Consider the following 22,899-nt stretch of genomic DNA (forward strand, 5'->3'; position numbering starts at 1 on the left):
ATCAATTAAAGCATCAGGTTTCTTAAAACATTTATTTCATTCAAATTACATTGTGTGCAAATATAACAGTATAAAAAAAGCAGTGCATTTCATATAGAAATGTCTAGTGGCTTTTAATAGGAGTGCGTTTTTATAAAGTATAGTATTTTAAATTTGTGCACAGATGTTATGTATGTGTATAAAACTACAAATGCTATTTATATCATCATAAATATAAAGATGTATATTATATTTTTACTTATGTACTATATAGTGTAATTCAATAATTTGGGATTGGTAAGAATTTTTAATGTTTTTGCTCACCAAGAATGGTTTTAAAAACCATAATAATGTGAAATATTATTAAAATTTAAAATAACTGTTTTCTATTTGAATATATTTTAAAACGTAATTTTTTCCTGTGACGGAGAAACTGAATTTTCAGTTCATCAGTGTCACATGATCCTTCAAAAATCATTATAATATGCGGACTGGTGCTCAAAAAACATGATCAATCTTGAAAATGGCTTTGAATTATTTTTGTGGAAGCAGTTATATTTTTTTCAAGATTATTTGATGAATATAAACTTCAAAAGAAAGTAATTTATTGCAAATAGAAATCTTTTTGAAAATATAAATGTCTTTACTTCACTTTTGATCAATTTGATGCATCATTGCTGAATAAAAGTATTAATTTGTTTAAAAATAAAATAAAAAAATCTTAAAACTCTTACTGACCCCAAACTTTTGAACGCTAGTGTAATGCGATAAGCTTTTAGGACTGTTTAGTGTAAGTTTTAAACAACAGCAGATGATAAAAAACGATGAAGGATCCAAGCACAGGGCCAAATATGAGGTGAGTACAATGCTATTGTCTTGATGAATATGAAAATATGGTTCTTTCTAGTTGATCCAAGCGTCCGGCGCAAATTCATGCCATCTGTACTACAAATAAATTCCCAGACTGTTAGCCTAAGTCTTAAAAAAACAGACAAATAAAATATAAAAAGTCCATAATAAAAGAGTGAATCTAACAAAATACAATAATGAACACCTTTGGGTGTAGTTCTTGCCTCACATTAATTTAGTTTGTGGAAAATGTTAAGAATGACAAATTAAGATGACAAGAATACTGCACTTTTTTAACTCCCTCACCACCAGCGGCCCACATCCATGTGCCTGTGTAGCCAGTGAACGTAGTTTGCCACCCGAGTGTACACCCCATACACCCTCTGACTGCCACACTCCTCTGGCCCGCCCCAGGACACCAGTCCTTGTGCCATCCATCTCCCACTGCGGGCATCCTGGGTGACAAACGCTCCTCCACTGTCCCCCAAACAAGTATCCTGACCACCCTCATAGAATCCAGCGCAGAACATATTACTGGTGATGTTGTAGTTGACAGAGCGGGATGCATAACTAGCTTTGCATTCGTCCTGCGGCACAACTGGGAGTTTCACATACTGGAGCAGCTCAGAGACAGTGCTTGAATCCGAGGTCAGGCCACTGGTGGAAGCAGAAGTGTTGGCCGTGTTGATGCCCCAACCAGCTACTATGCCCAATGTGTTGGGCAGGGGTGTCAGGGCATGACCTTCTACACCTGGCCTCGGTAGACAGATGGGTCTTATTAACTCAGACAGCACCACCTCCTGGCTGAGTTTAACAAGAGCAATGTCGTTGTTATAGTTTTGAGGATCAAACTGAGGATGGAGGATGACTTTCACTACGGAGCGGTTGGTAGCCAAGTGCTTATCCCGTACGTCCGTGAACCCTAAGTGGACTCGGATGTGTTCAGAAGCAACAGGGACGACGGAAAGATCACGACGGTGAGATCTGAGCACGTGAGCGGCTGTGAGAACCCAGGTGGGGGAGAGGAGAGCGCCACTGCCAAACCAGCGGTCCTCAGGGACACGGGACACATCCTCTACTGAGAGGAGAACCTGCCAGGGGAACAGACCAGGAGATGCTGTTCTGCCACCAACGATTCGCTTCTGGATGGCTGGGAAGAGCTGTGATTGTTCACCACATGCTGAAACAAAAATGCACCCGTTAATATAGAAATACAGTTGAGGTCAAAAGTTTACATACACCTTGCAGAATCTGCAAAATGATAATTATTTTACCAAAATAAGAGGGATCATACAAAAAATAGGGATCTATTTTTTCACACTGAGGGCAGCTGAGAGCCTCATACAGTATGCAACTATTACATAAGGTTTGAACACTAACTGATGCTTTAGAAGGAAAAATGATGCATTAAGAGCCAGGGGTGTAAACTTTTGAACAGAATAAAAACGCATACACTTTTCTTATTTTGCCAAAATATCATATTTTTTTCATTTAGTACTGCCATTCAGAAGCTACAGAAGATACTTACATGTTTCACAGAAGACTAAATAAGTACAATCTTTATTTTGATCTTTAAATTCATTATGTTTGCTTATGAACATCAGCTTTTGACCTCAGCAGTGTCACATGATTAACTCACAATATTGATACCTGGTTCTTCTTGAACCACAAAAAACTACTGGAGGTTCATTGAGGGGAAAGAGATGTGAACTGCATAATGATTTTCACTGACTGAGTGAGTCTAATTCGAAATGCCAACTCTTGTGCATGTTTGAGACTGTTTTGTGAATCTTTATGAATGACTCATTCAAAGAACTGAATCATAAGAGTCATTTGTTTGTGATTCAGATGTTACATTTCGTGATGTGTTCACCAGCGTGCCCTCTAAAGAAATTAATGTCATTTATTGATTAGATTTCAAATGCTTGTCATCTTTTTTCCCCCGCATTTTTGTTGCAATGTCTTGTCCTGAAAAATTCATTCTTTACCATATCTAAAGCATTACATTTAAAGTTTAAGCCTTACCAAGAGGAGTGCTTGCTAGTGGAGTGGGACGCTGAGATTCAGGATTGGTACTTAAGGTTTCTTCGAAATCTCCTACAGTAAACACATCAACAACAGTGGCAGATACTCTAGTCATGTAGGTTAATACTAAGTTATGCTAAAACTACAAAAAATAAGTCCTATTATTATAAAACAATTAAACAAAACAGAGTTAACATTATTTAATGCAAGAGTGATTTTAAAATAATTGACTCTTGGTAACACACCTTACCTGGTAGACAGGTGGGCAGTGGCGTCCCATCCTCGCTCACCCATTCCCCACTCTGACGACATGTGTAAGTGTCTGTAAGGCCAGTCAGGGTCAAATACACAGTGACATCTAATATGAACTGACTTAAACGCAGCAATGACTGACAGTGAAATACTTACTGTTGATGTGGGGAGAGTCTCGGCAGCTGTACTGGATTTTGGATCCAAACACAGTAGTGTTTCCAGAAGTCTCATAAACCACCTCACCCAGAACTACATCCACTGGACCACAGTCAACGACTAAAGAAGATAATGAGAAAGAAGTTAAATAAATTAAAGAGCTAACAAAGTCATGTTTGGATACTTTGGGTGAAGGTTTTGGTTTTATTTATATTTATATTTTGATTTGATTTGATTCTTTTCTCTAGTTCTTGAATGTTTTTTTTTATTATTACAATTGAATGAAGAGATTACATAAAAATCTTTAGAATCTTGACAGAATATAAGTATGGCATTATTTGTTTAATGGATAAGATGGGATGATTTATTTGAGCAGGATGAGGTGAAAACTGTATGGATGTTAAGAATGAATCATATATTCTAGAAAATAATTACAGGAATTCTCAAAGGTGATTGGTGGATTTTACAGTTGGACATGCCATGCATATTATGAGAGGATTCATGATGGAAGAGATTTAATTTGATGAATACATAAACCATTTAAATAGTGAAGATCACAATCATACCAAACATTAAGTGTCCTCTCTTCAACATGTGTTGTCCGTTCCCAACAGGTGAGGCAGTTTTGTAGTCCTGTTTGAAAGTCTAAGTGCATTTTTGTGTATGTATTTCTGTCTTAAATTGAAGTATTGAAAGGAATATGTACTACTGACTGAAGGGATGTATAGTTATATATATACATGTACATGCTCACTGGTTTGTTTCACCTTAGAGACCTGAATACATATGAAATAACATTAATGACCAGTAGATGGAGACATTCCATGATACATAAACTCAGAGTGGCCTTCAAACTACACCACTTTCACTGTCAGAACAACAAAATTAGATTTGGGCATTGAGGATGTGAACTTATTGATAATGTTTAGCACAGACAAAATGCAATATATAATATTTAATCACATCAAAACAATTTCAATTGCTTTTAGAGCTGTGAATTAATCAGAATATGTGCTTATAAATAAAAATGCATCTTACATACTCATAGACAACTGAACTGAGTGAAAACGGAGTGTTATTTATTTAACTCATCAGTTTATTCAATCTTTTTTATTAAATGCGTTTTTGCCTTTTTTCACAACAGAGCCAAACCTCAAACCACAATAAACTAATTTTAGAGAACAAACTATTCACAGAACAAAATGTTCCCCAAACAAAATGTTAATTTAGTCCAGGACTAGGCTTAATCTGGGTAACAGACTGGGAAGCAAACCTAGTATAAATACAGAGATTTAAGAATTAATTTTTGTCATGAGATACTTAAAATATGGGTGAGGAATAATACCTGAATGCTTTGGAGTACTAAAAAAAGAAACACAAAGCTGTGTAAGGGACAGTAAAATAACAAAAACATACAGGATGTACATTAACTAGCATGATGCTAATTAATTTCAAACATTAGCAGACCCATCGAAACAGCAAACTACTTTTGGAGAAATGCTAGGGTCAATTTGATTTTTAAATGGTTTTGAAAAAAGTCTCTTATGCGCAATAAGCCTGCATTTACTTGATTTATAATACAGTATAAAAATTAATATTGCTTAAGAAAACGGAATTTTTTTGAATTATTACTCTTCAGTGTCACACGATCCTTCAGAAATCATTAGAATATTCTGATTTGGAAACATTTCTTTTTATCAATGTTGAACAGTTTGCTGCTTAATATGTTTGTGGAAACACAATAAATTTGAGTAAAAGGTTAAAAAACAGCATTTATTTGAAATATTTTGTAACAATATACACTTCTGCTCACCAAACTTGCATTTATTTGATCCAAAATATAGCAAAAGCAGTTATATTGTAAAATATTTTTACTATTTAAAATAAGTAATGATGCTAAAATTCAGCTTTGAAATCACAGGAATAAATTACATTTTAAATATATTCAAATAGAAAAGAATTATTTTAAATACTAAAAATATTTCAAAATTGTACTGTTTTTGCTGTACTTTGGAATCAAATAAATGCAGGCTTGGTGAGCAGAAGACACTTCTTTAAAAAACATTAAAAATCGTCCTGTCCACAAACTTTTGACTGGTAGTGTAAATGTCTTTACTGTCACATTTGATCAATTTAATTGAAACAAATATATATATATATATATATATATATATATATATATATATATATATATATATATATTCATCAGTAGTGTATATTTCAAGCTCTACATCCATAATGTACTATGGGCATTGTAGTTCGTAGTTGAAAGTAATTGGCTACCAGCCAATCCCTTTAGATTTTAACTCAGTATCTGATTGGTTAAAATGCTTGGTAGGGAACGATGCCTCCTTTGAGATTCCTTCTCTGGCGGCAGCAAGGAAAAGAAGAATAAGAAGAGAAAGGGCAAGTGAGAAAAAAAGACAGGAGGAAAACAGAATTACAGAGTCTCTTTTAAAAGACTTACTTTTACACAGCGGGACGTCACTGCTCCACTTCCCATCCCTCTGACACTCAATCTGATAATGCTCAAATTCTTGTTCACCCTGTAAGAGAGAATGTGAGTGTCAGTTGTGTGATGTAAAACAGTACTGATTTCTTTCAATTAGCTTGCATCAGCCCCTGGCTTTATCAGCCCAAGTGAATGGCGACCTTTCCCTGACCTGTCTCAGCAAGTATCCAGGGTCACAGGTCAACGTAATGTGATCTTTGAAGATGTAATTAGACTGCAGAGGCTCCAGGTGTCCATTAAGGGGCGCCGCCAGAGGAGAGCATTCAGAACCTGAAGATAACAACATTTGCATCTTTGCCACTGCACCATACACAGAAAAGTTATACACACAAAGTAATTGATGTAATGTAATGTCATTAATTTTAGCAATATTATGCATCAGTCAGTCTCTGACCAGTGGAGGTGTAAGTGAGTTTCCATCCAAGATTCTCTCCAGAGTTGTCACTGTGAAACAGGATGTTGACTATGTTACTTTCTATCTGGAACTTCCCTGGTGACCGCTCACCACAAAATGGGCCAAGCTCCTTGTCTCCTGCATTAATCTGTAGATAAAGGATCATTATTATAATGCATTTTATCTAGTATAGTTCACCCCAAAAATTCAATTCTGTCATGAATTACTTACCTTTTTGTCGTTTCAAACCCATTAGACCTTCGTTCATCTTTGGAACACAATTTAAGATATTTTTGATGACATTTGAGAGCTTTCTGACCCTGTATAGACGACCACGTTTAAGGCCCAGAAAGGCAGTATAGACATTGTTAAAAAAAAAAAAAAAAACATTTTTGGTTGTTTTCTTAGCTCACAAATGTATTCTTGTAGCTACCTTTCTGGGCCTTGAGCATGTCAGTTGTGTTGCTGTCTATGCAGGGTCAGAAACAGTGTTGCCAAGTCCACGGCCGCAGGTTGTTTTTCAAGACCGCAAATTGAATCAACCCCAATAATGTTATATTTAGCCCCTGAAATGCAAACTGCGCCAGGGGAACCCTACCTAAAAATGTTCATTTTACTCCCCAGAACGCGATTGGGACACTTTTGAGTTGCAATTGGGTGGGTTTTGTTGTGAAAACCTGGCAACCCTGGTCAGAAAGTTCTCGGATTTCATAAAAAATATCTGTGTTCTGAAGATAAACGAAGATTTTATGGGATTAAAACGACATCAAGGTGAGTAATCAATGACAGAATTGTAATTTTTGGGTGAACTATCCATTTAAAAATTTAGTATTTAATCTTTATTGATGGGAGAAACTAAGCTTTTAGAAACTTTGAATCAATTTAAGAAATTGCTGCACAAAGTGATTTACATTTTCGAAGCGCTCAAACCAAGTCCAACTGTTTTATTAAAACTTCTAATACTTCTAATACCAATAAATATGAAGTGTCTGTGTAATATGCATTATTTCATTAATATGTAAGGCTTGTTTTGTTTGTTTTATGGAAAGCGTGGTTGATCAGGCCAATAAAAGATTATGCTACAATTCTTTTTTTTATTATACAATTGTGTCATTAAAAACCATATAGACATGGGTTCATCTTTAAAATTTTAAAACAGTTGTGATGTAATGAAGCCTCATTAACTGAAATTATGTCACTTTTGTGTTTTTATATCCACTCCGAATTACTGGATTCATGGACTGTGTTTTGAACTATTTATCATAATATTTAATTATTACGATTAGTGATATACTGAATTTTTTTTTTATGAAACACTGCTTAATGAAAAGCAAAGTTTTCATTAAGCAAAAAACCTGACAAAGAAAATGTATTTATTACTATATCTATTAATTGATCAAATCTATTTAATATTCAATACTCAAGTTGTATATAAAAAATAAATACCACATGAGGCAGTTCCTATATCACATTTTTACATGCTACATTAACGTACAGGTTATAGAGCATATATTTTTTTATATTAATTTAATAATATGTGACCCTGGACCACACAACCAGCCTTAAGTAGCGTGAGGATATTTGTAGCAATAGCCAAAAAAACATTGTATGGGATCACTTTTTCTTTTATGCCAAAAATCATTAGGATATTACGTAAAGATCATGTTGCATCAAGATATTTTGTAAATTTCCTACCATATATATATTAAAACTAGGGCCGGGACTTGATTAAAAAAATTAATCTAATTAATTAGAGGCTTTGTAATTAATTAATCGAAATTAATCGCATTTTAATCGCATGTAAATATTTGACCTGAGAACAGTGAGAATTAAGATTTTTACATGGATTTTTAGTATACCATTGAATAATGACTGAATACATAAGCTTAAGCAACAAAATATTGTTTATTTTTGTTCAACCAAGTCCAACAGACCAGTGCAATATTGCCATTAAGTGTAGCAAGAGGCACGTTCTTCAACGAGTCTTTCATTCCGAGAACTCTGCTCTTGTGTTTGCTTAATTGTGCATTTAAACGTTGATGACCAAACCTATCATTATAAATGTTGCTGCACATGGAATATAACGCGGATAACATTTAAAAAATAGTTTTTATCAGGTTACACACTGATTATTTATCACTCAAACCCCTTTCTCTACCTGTCCGTAGGTCGCGCATATCCTCCATGTTTGTAGTTTTTTAACACTTTTTATGCGTGTTTGTAGTTCTAATCGAATCCTCGTTCACGGCGCAGTGTGTTGCGGGCAATATTAGCAATCAAGAGTGTGTATTGATCGTTAAGTAGTAGACCATCCGGGAATCTTTGGAATACTTTTTAAACATACTACGATTTGGGACATACAATACTATTTAGGACGGACGCAGCTTCTTTTGTATAAGTTTTTTGGCTTGTCTGAACGATAGTTTGTGCTCCAGTATAATCGGTCCGCCGAATCTCATCCAGTGAGAAACGTTCCGCGGTGCAAAACTTAGTGCGATTAAAATGCGTTAAAAAATTTTAACGCGTTATTTTTGTGTAATTAATTAATCTAAATTAACGCGTTAAAGTCCCGGCCCTAATTAAAACTTAATTTTTGATTAGTAGCATGTGTTGTTAGGAACTTCATATGTACAATTTTAAAGGAGATTTTCTCAATATTTAGATTTTTTTTGCATCCTTAGATTCCAGATTTTTAAACAATTGTATCTCTGCCAAATATTGTCCTATCCTCAAAAATTTGACCCTTATGACTGGTTTTGTGGTCCAGGGTCACATATAACAAATTATATTTAACCCTTGTGCATTAAAAAAAAAGTTCGATTTTTTAACCAGCATCTGTTCTATCCATAGATACCAAACATTCGTTCATTTTCAGAATTGTAACCCTTTAAATGCTGGTTTGTTTGCATAATGCCACAGGTGTTTTTTTATGAAAAAATGAAAAATAGTTCATTTCTATATACTAAATGCTAAGCTGAATTTTTTTCTTTGCTTATTAGATTCTTCTTGGGTGTGTCAGTGAAGAACAACAACATTAATTTGAGGCATTTATATTTGTTATGTAGTGTTAGATTTAAAAAAAAAAAAATGTCTATGCCAAATTTGAAAAAAAGGCACAATCTAGTAAAAAAAGGTAAAAATGTAAAATTTGAAGCCTTGCCGATAGAATGCCTATTAGCAAATATTGCATCATTTTATAGTCAAATGGCCCTGGGTTAAAAAATTGCGGTTTTAATGTGGACATTTTAGTCCTTAAGGTCCTGAGTGTGAGAAATTTAGGGTAAAATTGATTTTTTTAAAGGAAATGAGGGTGAAATATTAAAATTTCAATAAAAAACTAAACTGAAATGGATAAAAATGTCCATAAGGTCGTACAAGGGTTAAATATGTGAACTAATTATAAGTTATAATACTTCATTGTAAGTAGTCAAATGCAATGTTCTATCAATATTTTTGTATAATGATGGCTAAACTGTGTATTTGTTTATTTCAAAGAACACTGCAAAAACAACAACAACAAACACAGCCATGCTGTAGTATTCTCACTTTGATAAAGTCATAGGGGCATGTGGCTTCAGGGTGGTCTTCGATGTCAAAAGTGTCATCAAACTCCAGAGTAATTAGAAAACCCTCCTCCAGCTCAATTCGGTACATGCAGTCAGAGCTTTTGGGGTACGGTTTCGGAAAATCAGCACTGGTGATCTCTCCAGAGCGCTCCGTATACACGCTTTCATTACACTCCACTGCAATGATTACAAAACACACACACATATATACAGTATAATTTACTATCAATCAGTTCAGCAAGCAAAAGTGTCATGCACACATGAACAGCAATCATAAACAACTAAAAAGTCTTTTAATTCTCAATCTTCTGCTAAAATCCCTCAAACATGTTTGCATTGAAATGCATAGAAGCTGTGGTACTTGCTCCCATTCTAATCGGGTATTTTGAAGTTCACAAGTTTATCCGCATTTCACTGACCACCACAATGTAAATATTTAGTCGTTGGTGCTTAGCTACAATCAGCTGAGGAGGGGGCAAAGGCTAGACATAAAACAGGCACTCCAACACACACATTAACTATCACAACAACACATTACAGCAACATAAATCATGATAAAATTGCTAAATCGTATGCAAGCCAACATTATATAAATATGTGTACATTTGTAATTAGTTGACCAACACAATACGGTCTTAAATCAACCTGCTACAAGGTTTAACTAAAGTACTGCTTCATAATTAGGAATTCCAGCAACTAATCCTGGATAATCCAACAGTACGAGATTTCTAACAAAAATATAATTTAGAGCAAATGTTTGAGAAGAACCCACCTACACAGCTATATTGCACTTGGTTTTTATACTTGTAATCCAATAAATCTGTTTGGACTGATGTTAAAACTGAGTATACAGCTTGTAAGTGCATTAGGTGACACAGTCGTGCACACACAGACATATACAAAGGGAATGATCTCTTTAGTTGTGACATGAGCTTAACTGACTAACCAACATTTTCAGGAGTATTAGAGGACTTAAAGGATTTACCTCATCAAGCCACATATAAACAATGTTTAAACTCTACCACCTTTTGGCACCAAAGAGAAAAAGAAATGGGTCAAACTTCTGTTTTACTGAAAACTGAGGGCACCATTTGGCATTGGCCCATTATGACTGTTACGGAGCAACAAGTGGGTCACTAGGTTGACATGAACATGTATTCAACATGCAGGTTTGTTTTATGAGAGGAAAATCCAACTGTAATGAAACACAAAAGAGGTTGTTCTGATCAAATATCCACCTTTTTCTTTCTGTAAGAGTGGGCGCGCCCATTTGTAAATTTGGCTACCAATCTCATCCACATCCAGCTATTTTTAGCTGTACAAAACAGCTCATTTTGCTGCTTAATATTGCAAATGGATGTGTCTTATCCTACTTTTTTAATGTATTATCTTAATTATGAGCACATTGGTTTGTAGTGCAAACAGTTTTACCATTTACTGCACGTTTTACTGCAACTTTGCTATTTTTAAATGTTACCTTTGCAAGTTCTGTTGTCAGAATGAAGCAGGAAGCCGTAACGACAGGAACAGTAGAAGCCACCGATGTAGTTATGACAGAAATGATCGCAGACAAGATCTTCATCATTTCTGTCTCTGCATTCATCTACATCTGCAGGAAGAAAAAGAGAGAATGGAATAAAGACAGGATGTTGGAAACTGAAATGTTTTTGTTACTCCAAACACTCACCAACCGCACTGAAGTGAGCCTCAAAGCCAGAGTAGCGTTCCTCATTGGAAAAGTCTGAACGGAAGGCCACACTGAGCACGTTTCTGGGGGACATCATGACATCATCAGCGGGGACCTGTTCTGTGTCTGTATTCTCTTTTCCACAAAACACAGCCAACACCTCAGTCTCTGAGTATAACTGTGTGAAGAAGTACAAGAGATTGCTATTTTAAAGTAATGCTTTATTCATCCTAAAATCCTGAAAGAAATGTATCACAGTTCCTAAAACAATATTAAGCAGCACAACTGTTCTCAACATTGATAATGATAAGAAATTATTCTTGGGCAGCAAATCAGCATATTAGAATGATTTCTGAAGGATCATGTGACACTGAAGACTATACTATAATGATGTAGTAATGATGCTGTAAAACTTAGCTTTGCATCACAGGAATAAATTACATTTTAAAATATGTTAAAATAGAAAACAATGATTTTAAATTGTAATAACTTTTCACAGTATCGATGTTTTCACTACATTTTTAATTAAATCACACCTCGGTAAGAGTTATTCCAAAAGCATTAAAAAATCTTACCGACATCAACTTTCGAAAGATACTGTATACTTGTACACAAGAATAATATACATTAATTACTCACCCTCATGTTGAGTAATTATGAAGCAAATTTCATCAAAAATATAGCAAGTAGCGAATACCAGGGTTCAATGATATCAATGATAAAAAAGGCATTATTGGCAAATCCTGGTAATTTACCATAGTAATATGATGTTTTTAATGTTTATGACTGTTATAGCTCCAGTTGTAGTAAGATCTCCCTTAAACTTTGCATGCTTGCTTAGAATCACCTGTCGCATGTGCTCACCAGGATTTGTGAAGTTTTGAGTTTTCATTTAGGCTTTATAGGCATTTTTGGACAGGCCTCTTTTCCAAATTACCCCTTTATAACTTACCGAAGGGTAAATTTCAACATTTTTTGATAATTATTGACCTAGAGAGTCCAGAGAATTGCACCACAGTGTTTTTCCCAGATTGAGCGAAAAACCTAGAACTAGTTTGTAAGTAGGTTTTTTATATTTTTGCAATCATTTAACAAATGGTTGTATGCGAACAAATCAATGCGTAGTTATGGCCATTTTTATGTTTTTTTCCCTCTTATAGATTGCATACCTTAAAGGAGTAGTTCACTTTCAGAACAAAAATTTACAGATAATGTACTCACCCCCTTGTCATCCAAGATGTTCATGTCTTTCTTTCTTCAGTTGTAAGGAAATTATGTTTTTCGAGTAAAACATTTCAGGATTTCTCTCTATATAATGGACTTCTATGGTGCCCCTGAGTTTGAACTTCCAAAATGCAGCTTTAAAGGGCTCTAAACGATCCCAGCCGAGGAAAGAAGGGTCTTATCTAGCAAAATGATGGGTTATTTTCTTGCTGAAATGTTTTCCTCAAAAAACACCATTTCTTTACGACTGAAAAAAGAAAGACATGAACATCTTGGATGACAAGGGGGTGACTACATTATCTGTACATTTTTGTTCTGAAAGTAAACTACTCCTTTAACTGAAGAACGTTCATGGAGTGCCATTAAGTGGCCAAGCTCTGTGACTTTTTTTTTCACGCAACCTCAGATGCAGCTAGGGTTGGCACTTTTAATACCCAAGAATAAGGGACGCATTCTCAAAAATGCTGCAGTAAAAAGGTTTCATATGAGTTGTGCATATAATATGGGACGTCCTGAATAAGAACTGATCATTGTTTTTTTCTACTTTTTAGAAATGGGGTCTATATACCCCGTTAAAATGTAATCATGTCCCATATCTCAAAAATGCTGCAGTAAAAAGGTTTCATATGAGTTTTGCATATAATATGGGACGTCCTGAATAAGAACTGATCATTGTTTTTTTTTCTACTTATTAGACTCTAAAGTCTAATAATGTCCCATTTCTCAGAAAAGAACCGTCTGGGGGGGGGGGGGGGGGAGGGTCATCTCAAAAATGCTGCAGTAAAAAGGTTTCATATGAGTTGTGCATATAATATGGGACGTCCTGAATAAGAACTGATCATTGTTTTTTTCTACTTTTTAGAAATGGGGTCTATATACCCCGTTAAAATGTAATCATGTCCCATATCTCCAGTGGCGGTTCTACACGGAGGCCAAGGGAGGCCCGTGCCCCTGTAGACATGTCCTTGGCCACCCCTGTGGCCCCCCCGTGCTGACCAAATAAAAAAAATAATTAATTATGGTTTTACACACGAGCGCCAAAAGCGGAACTAATGCGACGCATCGTTCTACTTACATGGGTAAATTAGAGCGGCGCACACAAACACTGCAGCAACAATTAGAACTACTCTTGGATAGAGGAGCTACGATTTATTTCTCCTGTTGCAAGAGTCGAAGGTAAGCAAAACAATTTCATTTCTTGAGTGACTTGTTGTTCTTGCACATAACCGTGTTACTTTTGTTTTTCACACTGATAATTAAATCAAGTTTGTAAATGGCTTTGTAAAATCTGTTAACGTTAGTTAATAAAAATATACAGCTGTTCATTGTTAGTTCATGTTAGTTCACAGTGCATGAACTAATGTTAACAAGAATTTAATAAAGTATTAGTAAATGTTGAAATTAACATTAACAAAGAGTAATAAATGCTGTATACGTGCTGTTCATTATTAGTTCATGTGAACTAATGTAGTTAACTAATGTTGACTAACGAACCTTATTGTAATGTGTTACCAAAAACTTTACAGAAAATCTGAAAATCATATCTAAGCAAAAAACGAAAGGCAATGCATGCTCCTAAATTTCTTCTTCTTCTAATAGTTATCATGAAACGAGGAAGGGACATAGCGTCCTTTTTTGTCCCAGTAAACAAGAATGTTGTACCCTTTGTTGTACCCTGGAGTTTTGTTCACATTGAATTGACACACTGTATTTGTACCCTGTACTGTATTTATCATTTAATAAATGTTTTAGGGATGCTCATTTCAGTTAATTTTCCTGACCGTCGACCGCTGCTCATTATCCGAACATTAACCTTAACTGATACAATTAGAATAATAAACTTGTTTAAAATAAAAAATAGAATGCACGATTATCTGTGATGATACATAAAAAATACAAGCAAATGTTTTATTTTAACGTGCAAACAGCAGCATACAGAGCAGCAACAAAAACTGCATTCATATACTCAAATGATACGCATCAGCTGCGCTTCTGAGAACAGAGAAAATCAGAATGAAAAAAAAAGAATAATTTAAACAGGCCTACACTAAATATTTATAAATTAAATAACTACCTAATTAGGATGACAAAACTAAAACACACTGAATCTTTCTATGCACTTTGAAGAACGGTACCGTTCTTATTCTTCTCGTTGGACATAAAAATATATAGCAGGCCAGCCTATCCCTCAGTGTACCTAGTTTTTACTTATTTTGACATGCTGTACAGATAGACTGGGACGCTGTCAGTTAACTCTTAGATCCGCGACAAAAACACATCACAAAAATCATTTCAATTTGCGGTTGGGGTCTTTTCATCCACTGGTCATATGTGGATAAACGTGTTCTCACAGCGTTCAATAGCCAATCACAGACATTTCTGTTGATGTCATTATCGCAGTGGCCAATCAGAGGCAGCTATGTTACGATCCACTCACCACTTAAAGTGCCGGTTCAGTTCTGCTGAAATTCTACACCTCTGAGAACTCTCTCATTAAAACAAAGAAAGTGTAGACATGATGTAAATAAGAGATTAATTGTACTGTGTAAATGTGATTTTATTACCTTTTATTAACTTTGAGAGATTGCGATGAACTACAGTAATGTATGAGTGACAGCTTTCCAGTGATTGTAAGGGGAGCGCGCACTTTTAAGACTATAATTAATTCAGAATTTGAATACATTTATTCACGGATTCACTCTCTGATAACGCAACATCGCCATTGCTATCGTGCAGCACATAGGCTACTACATCAGTTACACAAACTAAGAGAAGGTAAAGCAGGTGCTTACTCATCAAAATATGTCTAAACAGTCGCAGTGCGCACGTGTCAACACGCGCCCGTGAGTAAACATTATTTTTTTCACCATGCAGCAAACGTAAAAAAAAAATTAAACCGTTTAACTTATAGTAAAAATCGGTTAAAATTCTTACTGTCGGTTAACAGTGAACGGTCAATATGAGCATCCCTAAAATGTTTGTATGATTTTAAAGTAAAATAAAGTTTATAATCTTTAAATATCACTTGTTGTCATTTTTTAATGTGCCCCTCTGGTTAAACACTGGCCCCTTCTTGGCCCCCCTAGTCAAATTTGTCTAGAACCGCCACTGCATATCTCAAAAATGCTGCAGTAAAAAGGTTTCATATGAGTTTTGCATATAATATGGGACGTCCTGAATAAGAACTGATCATTGTTTTTTTTTCTACTTATTAGACTCTAAAGTCTAATAATGTCCCATTTCTCAGAAAAGAACCGTCTGGGGGGGGGGGGGGGAGGGTCATCTCAAAAATGCTGCAGTAAAAAGGTTTCATATGAGTTGTGCATATAATATGGGACGTCCTGAATAAGAACTGATCATTGTTTTTTTCTACTTTTTAGAAATGGGGTCTATATACCCCGTTAAAATGTAATCATGTCCCATATCTCAAAAATGCTGCAGTAAAAAGGTTTCATATGAGTTTTGCATATAATATGGGACGTCCTGAATAAGAACTGATCATTGGTTTTTTTTTCTACTTATTAGACTCTAAAGTCTAATAATGTCCCATTTCTCAGAAAAGAACCGTCAAGTACACCAATAAATAAAACGGATATTAAAGCAGAAATGCAAATAAATAAGTAAGTAAAAATTCACGAGCATTTTGTAGTATTATCTCTCAGTCCTGGGCGTCTAAATGAAAAGCGCTCTGCAAGCGCGTTCTCTCTGTGTTGTTTCTGAAACTACCGTAATCACTGTAATATGCGCGCACTCTTAAAATCAATCGCGGCTGGCTTGACCGTGTTTTTCTGAACCGCGGCTGGCTTTACCGCAGTGATTATTTGCATGAGACTCTGCTTTAAAAAAAAATATAAAAAATACGGGACAAAACCCGTCCCGTATTGATTCAAAACGGGACGCGCAATTTCATTCTCAAATACGGGACGATTCCGTATTTTAAGGGACGGGTGGCAACCCTAGATGCAGCTCTTACCTACGTGTTGTGAGTTTGGCTGGGATACCTCACTCCATTCAAAAGTTATATCCCTATGTAACAGAGTCAAAAGTTCACACTTTTTAAATAATTATTGATATTCATTCTTCAGAGAATCTTACTGCACTGGTTTGGTTCTGATCGGGTGAAAAACCTAGGACTAGTTTACAAAAGTAGGTTTTTAAAAAAAAAAATCCTAAAAATTTGCCATGCTGATGGACAAATCTGAGGCGTGCATTTTGTCTAATGTGAACCAAGGATTCCAATGACTTAAGACACTTCAACCTGTGACGGTTTAGGAGTTACAAGCGATTTCGCACTTTTGATCATGTATTGCCCCATCAGGCCGATTGGGACGAGCCTTGGTGACGTTGTAGAAGGTGTGAGTACTACCATCCCTCCAAGTTTCAAATTCATGACTTACGGTTTGGTCCGTTCAAACAGTTTTATGTGGAGATTGCTGATCCTTGGCCATTCTAACAATTACAATAGAGTTTCAGGGCTACGCACCTGAACCCCTAAGTATCTTAATTTGTGTTCTGAAGATAAACAAAGGTCTTACGGGTTTGGAACGTCATGATTGTACAGAATGTTCATGCTGCTTTTTACACATTTCCCATGTTTCTACAGTAAGAAAGTAAGTCAAACAGATTAAGAACAACATCAGGGTGTGTAAATGACACAACCAGACGACTGAAAATGTTCTCATTTTCTAAATATACCTGCATGAACATATAAAAAGCCACACAATTCAAACACTCCCAGCTTTTTGCTTTGAACGTACCCACACAAATTACCCTAAAGAATGCTGCCAAACCCTCAATTTAAGAAATATCTGCACAAGCACAAAAACTGGCATCTACATGAACACAATTACACTCAGCAGACAGCCAAACTGTCAATCAAACCAAAGTCATACACAAACACCGCAGACCGAGACCACAGCTAAATCTTCATTGTGCTTCTAGAAACACACATACACACAAACAGCCATAAATGTGTCTCTTATCTGGCTCCCAGCTTGAGTGTTTACTTTACCCGTGTCAGTGAACGGAGGGTAACCTACGGTTACCAAAGATGTCCGTAGGCAATTAATTCCTGAGCACAATACACAGACAAACATCCTCACAAACACACAAAGAACTTGATAGATACAGCAATTAAAATCAAATATGTGTGGAAGACGTGCTTATGCCAATGCAAGAATCCTAATTGCTCAACTATTCCACCAGACACACCTCAAGCAAAATGGTTGCACAAGCAGGTAGGTTAAAAACACATATAAAAAGAACAAAAGAGTTCAAGTTCAGGACAAGCTGCATTTCGCTGCAACATCACTCAGAATGCATGGAAACCCTATACATTAAATCCCCAAATGCATTTATATCTATGTGTGTGCAACGGTCATTATCTCTGTGCTCTATGTTTTTTGTCTGCCACCCAGTTTTTGGTTCGCTGCCGTGGCTTGTTACCATAGCAGGTTGCTGTGGCACCCACTGGGGGTATTTGAATATGAATATGCCCCCCTGTGGTGTGGGCAACACATTGGCTCCTGTGAAATAAATGCTGTTAACTCCATTCGCCCGGGGTACCAGGGCATCTGCCACAGACCTGTCCGTCAAGCGCTATTCTCGCCCATTTAAACAATGAGATCCTGAGACTGGAAATAAGATGCTTATAATAAAAGTTACAAAAGGCCTGTGAGAATGTCTAGACAGATCGAGTTGCTCTTTAACTGTTGGAAATGAAGAGCTTTTGAACTCGAAACCAAGTAAAGGTGATAAAAGGGTCATTTATAGTTTAGAAACACTAGCATATATAAGGGCATTATACAGATTTGGTCCAAACTGCTATCCTACAACCAAAAATACATTTAAAAAGCATTAAAGTATTCAAATCTTAGATGTTTACTAAGATCATTCTATTATCTATTGAAACCAACAATAATATTTAAAATATTAGTAAGCTTAATATATATAAAATCATCATTTCTTGGGTACTTTCAATTGGGAGGTGGCTATCCCACACCCTAACCTCTAAATTTCAACTTATGAAAATGAAATTTTCATTTCATTTTTGTATTTTTTTCCATTGTTGTTTTTAAAAGTATCTTTTTGATGCTTTGAAAAAGTAAAGTTCAAAAAATCTATTTATTTATTTTTTTGTAAATTAAGATGAGGAAATATGCATGTGTCACTCTCTCTCGTAGTTACATGGTAAGTAGATAAGCCCCATAATTTTGAGCTAAATGTGTTCAATAGTATGAAAAATCTGTGTAACTTTAAGAAACGTCACTAATGAACACCTTTTGAAATGTGCTAGATAACCAAGAAACACATAATCCTCATAACTGGGGGAAATAAACTAAATTGTAGTACAGTTATGCAAATTTTTCATATTTTAGTATGTTTTAATAGTGTTTTAGTATGCAAGTTAAAATTCTGTAATGTGGCGTGGTCGCTACCAAAGCATTACTGTCACTACCGAAAATGTGCAGTCACTACAGAAACACCGAATATTTTGTAAAAAATAAAGTATACTAAATCATCAACTAAGTGTTACGGGTGTGTGCAGGACGAGACGATATTCAAACAAAGAACTATATTTAATATCAATCTTCAAGAGGAACAAGGCAGGAACAGAGATCTTCACACACTTCAGACAACATTAAGGACCGACAATACACTGAACTCAAAGACAGACTTTTAAAGACCAACTAATCATTAAACACAGGTGACGGGAATAATCAAAGACAGGTGCAGGGAATGACAATAACGAGGGTAAAACCAAATGACACAGCTCTACAGGGGGAAACAAACTGGAAGAAACCAAGTGGAAAACAGACATGAACGTAACATTACGCCCCCTCCGCATAGGCGCGTCCTCGCGCCGTAGACAGAAAACAAAACAGACGAGAGGGACGACAAAACAGGATAACAGAGTCAATAAAGGAGGAGGCTTGGGTTGAGGACGCAACCCCGGGAGGGGGACCAAAACAAAAGTCAACATAGTCCAAGGGGGCGACGACAGAGGCAGGAGCAGGGAAGACACAGGAGGGACCTGAAGCAGGACCCAGATCGCAGCCAGGATGACAGCCCACGGTGGAGCCAACGGAGGGAGGAGCCATGGTGGAGGGAGGACCGCCGACTCCAGGGGGCCGACCAACAGAGGCAGAGCAGTTGGTGAAGGAACCCGAGGCGGAGATGGAGAGCTGAGGGACCAGGGTGACACCGCGGATCCGGAGGGCCAAGGCGGAACAGGAGGCTCTGGCGGCCGAGGCGGAGGCGGAGATCCGGAGGTCCGCGGCGGAGCCGGAGCGACAGAGGACGAAGGCGACGCTGAAGGGAGGGAGGAGCCTGACAGAGCCGGAGGGACGAGGCGAAGCCAGAGGAGTGGAGTCCCGAGGCGGCGGATGGTCGACGACTGTCCAAGGCGGAGCCGGAAGGACGATGGAGCCCGGTGGAGCTGGTGGGCCGACGGGCGACGGTGAAGCTGAGGGCGTAGAGAGCCGTGGTGGAGCCACAGGGTCGGAGGTCCGAGGTGGAGATCTGGGTTGCGAGGCTGGAGGTGGAGATGAGGGATCCTCCAGCCCTGCCACCGATGTTGAATGGCAGCCCTGCGGCGAGCCCACTGCATGGATGGTGGGCTGAGGGTGAGCAAGGGGACTGGCTGATGAACTCCGGGACTCTGGACAGCTGGGCGGAACCAGCGGGGACTCAGGACGGCTGGGCGGAACCAGCGGGGACCAGGCAGATTCAGACAGAAGAGGGCGGGTGGGAGGGAAGTTCATGCCAGCCAGTGACTCAGAGAAAAAGTCTATTAAATCAGGCGTGTTATACTCCATAACTTCGGAGAAGAAGTCAATTATGTCCCCAGAGATGTCTTCCAGCTCACCCCCAGCGGTGTTGCAGTGGGCAGGGCTCTCCATTTCCCTCACCTGCTCCACGTCGCAATCCACCGTCGCAGATGTAGAATCCGGCTCACGCACCTGATCAGTCGGAGAGGGCTCTGGCTCTGTCGCTCGCGGCTCTAGTCCCTCTTCCGCGGTGTGCTCGGGTTCGTGCTCTGCGTGTCGGGGTGGTGGTTTGCTGCTCTCTGGGTCAAGAGTGGGGCTGACGTCCTCCTCGATGAAGCCGACAGTCCAGGAAGATCTACAGGACGCCAGCACCCACTCGATGTATTCGGCGATGCGCTCTCGAGGACCCTCCCCGGACAGCTGCGCTTTGGTGGTGGTGTTAAGTCCCTTACGGTAGAACGTGGACAGACAGCTGTCCGGGTAATGTGTCAGCGGTGCGAGGAACACAAAGTCTCTTGTGTGGTCCTCGAGAGAGCGGTTCCCCTGCTCCAGGAGGATAATGAGGACGTTGGGGTCATCCATGAGGGAAAAAAAATAAATAAAACACTGTTACAAAAAACGGAAAAGAAACGCAGGGGAAGACGCCGTGAACGGTTTCGGTCGGTCCTTCTGTTACGGGTGTGTGCAGGACGAGACGATAGACGGTATTCAAACAAACAACTATATTTAATATCAATCTTCAAGAGGAACAAGGCAGGAACAGAGATCTTCACACACTTCAGACAACATTAAGGACCAACAATACACTGAACTCAAAGACAGACTTTTAAAGACCAACTAATCATTAAACACAGGTGACGGGAATAATCAAAGACAGGTGCAGGGAATGACAATAACGAGGGTAAAACCAAATGACACAGCTCTACAGGGGGAAACAAACTGGAAGAAACCAAGTGGAAAACAGACATGAACGTAACACTAAGATTTTATGATATTATTTGGTTCAATGTATATTCAAACTAATGAATCCTTAACTTTGAAATCAGTATGATCACCTTTTTGCCTTTTACAAAGAAGAATTGGATTTAAAATACAACAAATCTCTAAATTACACTTGAAATATTGTTAAAAATGTAATTGTTATTGATTTACCTATGAAAAAAATGTAATAAAATAGCAAAAATATATATTTACAAATGTAGATGTAAGCAAAATCTTAATAGGTAAATATAACCCTTTTAATTAAATTATTATTATTGTGTTTCGGTAGTGACGAAATTGGGGAGAGGACAATATTCCAGAACTTTCTGAAAATACAACATGAGAATAAACTGCACAATTACTAGAAATGTGTAGCTTGTATATTGTACAATTTGCAGACATACACATTTTTTCAAGATGTTTCCAACTGTGACTTTGGACCAGTTCTGTAGAATGCCTCATAAACTACTGTTTAGTGCATGGACATATCATACAAGATATCAAACAAGAAATGGTGGAGGTGAGTTTGTTAAAAAGAATATTGAAACATTTGTAAATATTGACTTACCTTCAAGTAGTCATACTCACATAAGTATGACGGCTCTATGTCGAAATGCATAAAATAGAGTCGGATTTGATATCCATCTGGCACAGTTATATTCCACTGTAGCTCTATCTCTTTGGGATAGGATTCAGGAAAGTTTGGAGACTTGATGGTGCCATACATGTCCGTGAGGTGGATGACTTGAGTCCACAAGGGCCATATGCACTGGGCCAAGATCACAATAACACTGCGTACAAAGGCATTATATTTAAACTACATCACCAAATTCAACATTTTAACCATTAAGATTAAACAAAATGTTCAAATATTTCATTAAGTTAGTTTAATACAATGGAATTAATTCATGTAAGATTCTGCCAAGTGGGGGTTTATTAGGTGTGTTCAGCAAGATATGTTAGATTAAGTTATTCAGATCGCGATAAATATTCTTCAAGGTAACCATAGCAACAATACCGCTTTCAGTTAGATTCCATATCGGACGTTACAAAACATTGGTACTGGGTAATGTCATTGTTTATAACTTGATGATTTATCACATTTTTATATAGCAAACTATATTACAAAACGTTTTGTTTTAAGCGGGTGATGTTAAAATAGTTGACGTGCAATTATCGGCAAAAAAGACAATTTCAGCTATAAATACTGACCGAAATTCTCGACCCCCACTGAAAGGATTGGTTCCCACGCTGACTAAATACTTCATGGATAATAATTAATTTTAAGCTGGTTATAACGAAAGTTTGTTGGAGAACAGACGTCTGCACTTATGTGGAATCTATATACTATTACTGAAGAAAAAGTTCTCACCGTGTAAGCTTCATGATTTCATTTATTTCTCTGTCAGCTGGAAAGGTGCTGCATTCCCGTCTGAACTCCAGTATTCATCCAAATGTCACATTGCAACTGTTTACAATGAGTTCTCTCCCCCCACGGACTGTGT

At 37.2% G+C, this 22,899-nt stretch overlaps 1 protein-coding gene across 2 annotated transcripts; it reads right to left on the reverse strand.

Moving 5' to 3' along the window:
* Positions 1 to 13: 13 nt before the first annotated feature.
* Positions 14 to 22,899, reverse strand: masp1 (MBL associated serine protease 1). 2 transcript variants are annotated; one of them, XM_073818032.1, is made up of 12 exons: positions 22,767 to 22,899; positions 21,963 to 22,185; positions 11,421 to 11,598; positions 11,211 to 11,342; positions 9,714 to 9,910; positions 6,168 to 6,315; positions 5,925 to 6,043; positions 5,729 to 5,807; positions 3,262 to 3,381; positions 3,104 to 3,175; positions 2,854 to 2,925; positions 14 to 2,008 (listed from the first exon to the last, which is right to left on the reverse strand). In XM_073818032.1, the coding sequence occupies exons 1-12, from the start codon at positions 22,778 to 22,780 to the stop codon at positions 1,131 to 1,133; spliced, it is 2,232 nt and encodes a 743-aa protein (XP_073674133.1). In that variant the 5' UTR covers positions 22,781 to 22,899; the 3' UTR covers positions 14 to 1,130. The 2 variants fall into 2 exon arrangements, with proteins under 2 accessions (XP_073674133.1, XP_073674134.1); XM_073818033.1 differs by lacking the exons at positions 14 to 2,008; positions 2,854 to 2,925; positions 3,104 to 3,175; positions 3,262 to 3,381 and adding an exon at positions 3,430 to 5,628.

This window comes from Garra rufa, chromosome 14, assembly GCF_049309525.1.
Source record: "Garra rufa chromosome 14, GarRuf1.0, whole genome shotgun sequence".
NCBI lineage: Eukaryota > Metazoa > Chordata > Actinopteri > Cypriniformes > Cyprinidae > Garra > Garra rufa.